Source organism: Echinops telfairi, unplaced genomic scaffold (genome assembly GCF_000313985.2).
Source record: "Echinops telfairi isolate 266 unplaced genomic scaffold, ASM31398v2 ScPeMD7_7473;HRSCAF=8511, whole genome shotgun sequence".
Lineage (NCBI taxonomy): Eukaryota > Metazoa > Chordata > Mammalia > Afrosoricida > Tenrecidae > Echinops > Echinops telfairi.
In genome coordinates this window covers 8,613,696-8,618,406 of record NW_022111377.1, presented here as the reverse complement: position 1 = coordinate 8,618,406, position 4,711 = coordinate 8,613,696, and the positions used below count along the sequence as shown (strand labels likewise).

The 4,711-nt window shown below is 40.0% G+C and overlaps 1 protein-coding gene across 1 annotated transcript in view; it reads left to right on the top strand.

Annotated features, from left to right (window-relative positions):
- Window positions 1-4,711, top strand: part of TASOR2 (transcription activation suppressor family member 2) — an 84,250-nt gene that overhangs the window by 76,662 nt on the left and 2,877 nt on the right. Inside the window, exons 20-21 of the mRNA XM_045285588.1 lie at window positions 875-1,028; window positions 1,915-2,020. Of these exons, the coding sequence (XP_045141523.1) occupies window positions 875-1,028; window positions 1,915-2,020 (260 nt within the window). The remainder of the gene's footprint in view (window positions 1-874; window positions 1,029-1,914; window positions 2,021-4,711) is intronic.

The window sequence follows — 4,711 nt, the reverse complement described above, 5'->3', positions numbered from 1 at the left end:
GGCCATCTAGCTGAGAAGCAATAAAACCCACATGGAAGAAGCATACCAGCCTATGTGACCATGAGGTATCAATGGGATCAGGTATCAGGCATCAATGACCCTGAACAAAAAACCATATCAATGTGAATAAGGGGGAGTGTGGAGTGGAGACCCAAAGCCCATCTGTAGACAATTGGATAGCCCCTTAGAGAATGGTCACAAGGAAGAGACAAGCCAGTCAGGGTGCAGTATAGCACTGAGGAAACATACAACTTTCCTCTAGTTCTTTAATGCTTCCCCCCACTCCCCCACTATCATGACCCCAATTCTACCTTACAAATCTGGCTAGACCAGAGCATGTGCACAGGTACAGATAAGGGATTTTCAGGACTGATAAAACCCTCAGGACCAATAATGAGAGTAGCAATACCAGGAGGGCAAGGGGAAGGTTGGGGTAGAGAGGGGGAACACATTGGGAACGAATCACAATGATCTACATATAACCCTTTCCCAGGGGGACAGACAACAGAACAGTGGGTGAAGGAAGATAGCGGTTGGTATAAGACGTGAAGAAAAAAAATGATAAATTATTAAGGGTTCATGAGGGAGGGAGAGTGGGGGAGGGGGAAATGAGCTGATACCAAGGGCTCAAGTAGAAAGGAAGTATTTTGGAAATGATGGCAACATATGTACAAATGCAGTGACACAATGGATGTATGTATGGATTGTGATATGAGCTGTCAGAGCCCCGAATAAAATGATAGTAAAAATAAATGAAAATAAAGTTATTCTTCCTGAGACCTGAGCTAGGAAGTAACAAAGGGAAGGTGTTCTGAAACATGACCCAGGCACAGGAGCCTGTCTTCACTGGAGTGGGCTGTTTTCTTTTGAGCAGATCCCGTGCTTGCTGAAGCTGAAGCATTTTCCCGGCGTCATCTTTGCTGGAGTAGACAGTCCTGAAGATATTTTTGACCACACCTACCAAGAGCTCTTTCGTGCTGGAGGCTTTGTGGTATCCGATGACACATTGTTGGAAACTTTAACATTAGGTTGGTTTATTATTTTGCTCTTCTGTTTTTCTTTTAAATGTAGTCACTCAGGATATTTCCTCAAAAAGAAACTCAATAAGAACTGCCACCTACTGATGGCTTATATGCTACATGCTGTGCGAAGAATTTGCTCCATAGTTCGATGTAATTCTCATCCCCCAAGGCCACTGTCCAATAACTTGTTTTAACTAATTACCTCCCCTGCTTTCTAAATACCCCTCCTTACTGGGCCTGAAGTCTTAGTGCATACAGATGTGAGATTTTATTGTTAAGGTTGACTCTTCCACTTGCCAATTCAAGTCAGCTACAGATTAACATTTTTGTTTAGAGCCAGCCCTCTCCTGCATTTCTTCTGCCATCATCCCTGCTATCTCATTGCTACCGTAGCCATGTAAACCTGACTGTGATATCTGCTAGAATACTGCTCAGTAGTGTATGCAATGTATCAAAGATTGTTAAGGCACAGGGCAGATGCTCTTATCATATAATCCAAACCTGCCCTAGCTCTATTACCATATTGAAACTAAACTTGGATACCACTTCAGTATTAGGTGATATACATTAAGAAGGAAAAGCATGAATTCTATATGGAAACTAGAGTTTACAGAACTTAAATTGCTAGTAATGATAGTGCCCGTACTTCTGCATGGTTCTTACCTACTGTAGTCAGAGTAGCTAGGACTAAGTTGACGAGTGCAGTTGCTGTGTCTTTGAAATGCACGCTCCACTTCTGAGAGGGGGATACTACCCGTCCACCGAAGTGGTGGTGATGGTGCACACTCAAACATGGTGTCTTATTTTTATAAGTAATCATTACTGGGCTTTGCGTGAACATCTCAAATCCCTAAAACACATCTTCTCTTGCCACACTTCCATTTTTCTCTAGTTCAACTGAAGGAATTTGTCAAAATCCTGGATAGACTAAACGGAAATGGAAGATGGAAGTGGTTGATTCATTACAGAGAAAATAAAAAGCTGAAAGAAGACGGGAGGTAAGACTTGTATGTAAGCTAAAGAGTTTGCTGTGTGCGCGTTCTTCCTTCCCATTTCCTTTTACTGAGGGACTTGCCCCTGTGACTCACCTGCCATGTCCATTCCACTCGACACCAGTGTGACTCTGCAGCTGGGGTTGGTCTGCAGCAAGATAACCTTGTGCTGGGATGTAAATCACCTGCAGCACTGAGCAAAACATGTAGGTCTGTTGACTGTATTTTAGATTTTTTTTTTTTTAATAGTAGAGCTTTCAAAAAAGGAAATTGTGTTTAACTATAATATAGTTCATTGAGAAATACTTTTCTAGACTAATAGAAGTAAAGAATTCAGAAATGAGTCCCACATTTCCCATAAGACTGCTATCTACAATGAATTATAAGCTTATTAGTGATTTTTTTGACATTTATTCACATAATAACTTGCCAGAGTTATAAAAGGGATGGAAACATTTAGGCCAAAGCCTATGCTTAAATCAGGTTGACCCTTAAGCTGCAGTTCCCCGGGATCAAGTCAGTTCTGACTCAGAATGACCCTGTGCACAAGAGAACACAGTCCTGCCAAGTCCTGCACCTTCTTCACTGCCGTTGCTGTGTTGGAGCCCAGTGCCAGTCCGTCTCATTGAAGGTCGTCGTCTTTTTCACTGATCCTCTACCAAGCATGGTGTCCTTCTTAAGGGACTAGGCTCACCTGATAACACAGTCTCACCATCTTTGCTTCTAAGAAACATTTGGCCATAGTTCTTCCAAGACAGATTTGTTCATCCATCTGGAAATCCATGGTATAGTCAGTAATCGTTGTCAACACTAATTCAAATGCATCAATTCTTATTCAGTCTTACTTATTCATTGCAAGCCACTGAAGTCTTAACAAACTGCCAGAGGAGCAGTGCTATCCTTAAAAAGCAAATCTCTTTAAATGTATAGTGGTGGGTTTTTGTTTTGTTTTGGTGTTTCTTCATTCATTGGCTGAAAAGACATGGGGCCTATGGGCTTCTCCTCTATATGTAACAAATCCACTGATCAAAAGAAGAATGGAAACAGATTGGGAAAAAAAGATTCGGTAATTCCTTTCTTAAATAAATACACTGTTTCAGGCACTGTTACATGTTTTCCATCGATTCCTTCCATTAAAATTTGTACTTAGGAGGTAAATAGCATATCGCCACTTTATTGATATGGGCCGGATAAACTCCAGAATGTTTGTATAATGACTTATTTTCTGTTTACCATTCTGCGTTCTCCAAAATCAAGCAAGCATTGGAGACAAGCTGAAATTGTGAAAGTGCATGAGATTTTAAGGAGAGATGGCAGGGAATAGAATTTCAGGAAAGATTTTTACTGAGGAGACAGGCCCACTGCCACTGAGTCAATTCAGACTCAGAGCATCCCTATAGGGCAGAGTAGAACTGCTCCTTAGGGTTTCTGAGACTTCAAAGAAACACAGGAGCAAACAGCCTTATCATGCTCCCGTAAAGTGGCTGGAGGGTTTGAACTGCTGGCTATATGATGAGCAACCCAACATGTAACCCTCGGACTACCAGGTACTGAGTTAGTAACAGAGCAAACATGGGTACAGAGGGAGTAGTAGAGCTTAGAGGAAGAAGGGTTTAAGGAGGAGACCTGGATAGTGGAGATGATAACCACTCTGGTGGGTAATCCCAACTTCAGTAATAACTAGGCAAAAACAAAGCTCAAGGTGCTTATAGCACACTTACCCAATCAGGCAAGTGTAAAATATGGTAATTTAGCATTGGTTGAACTTGGGTAAACCAAAATACATGCATTATTGTTAGTATATCTAGCTTCATATAACAGGTAACCAGAAAGTCATCATATACTTTGGTTTTGTGGACTGGGGGTGGATTTATTTTTTTAAAACTGCTAGCTATTTTTACAAAGATGTTTATGGCTGTGATATTAGTAATTGCAAAACCAACCTCAGGTTGATCGCTAGGCAAAGCTAAGGGGACAGACATAGGTACTCTATGTGTGTATAGACATATACATAGCAGTTATACAAACTATTGCCATAAAAGTTACACAGTAAGTACAAGCATATGTTTATGTATAGTTTGATAAGTTTGAATTGACGACTACAGAAATTATCTGAAATGTAAACCCCCACCTAACTCACAGTAAGTTTAAAAAATATATATATGAGAGAGAGAAAAACAAAAGTTGTCTGATAATTCAGACCTTTATATACTTGGTGAAAAGCCTGGAAGGCAGTTTATTATCTTGGTGTTAATATTGTTCATAGGTCATCTCCAGGGATGTGGGACTCTATGATTTTGTTTTTTTTCTGGCATACAGGAAGGAGACCGTAAGTGATAAGCGAGTACAGAGATGGAATTAGAAGCATAGGTGAGAGGTTAAAAAAATTGAATGTAATAGAGACCTAAATGCCTTTCTGTGAAAGAACAGATAAGTAAAGTTGGTATATGCACACAATGGACAACATTGCAACATTAAAAAATATAACATGGATGAACCTGGAGGACATTGTGCGGAGTGAAATTCATTAAAAACAAAAGCATGGTCATTAAAAATAAAAAGTTGAATGTAGAAAGGATTAATTTTCACCTAAAAGAGGAAGAAAAAAAAATTAGCCAAAGAAAATTTTTAAAAAATCATTTCATTGGGGGCTCGTACAACTCTTATCACAATCCATACATCCATCCATTGTGTCAT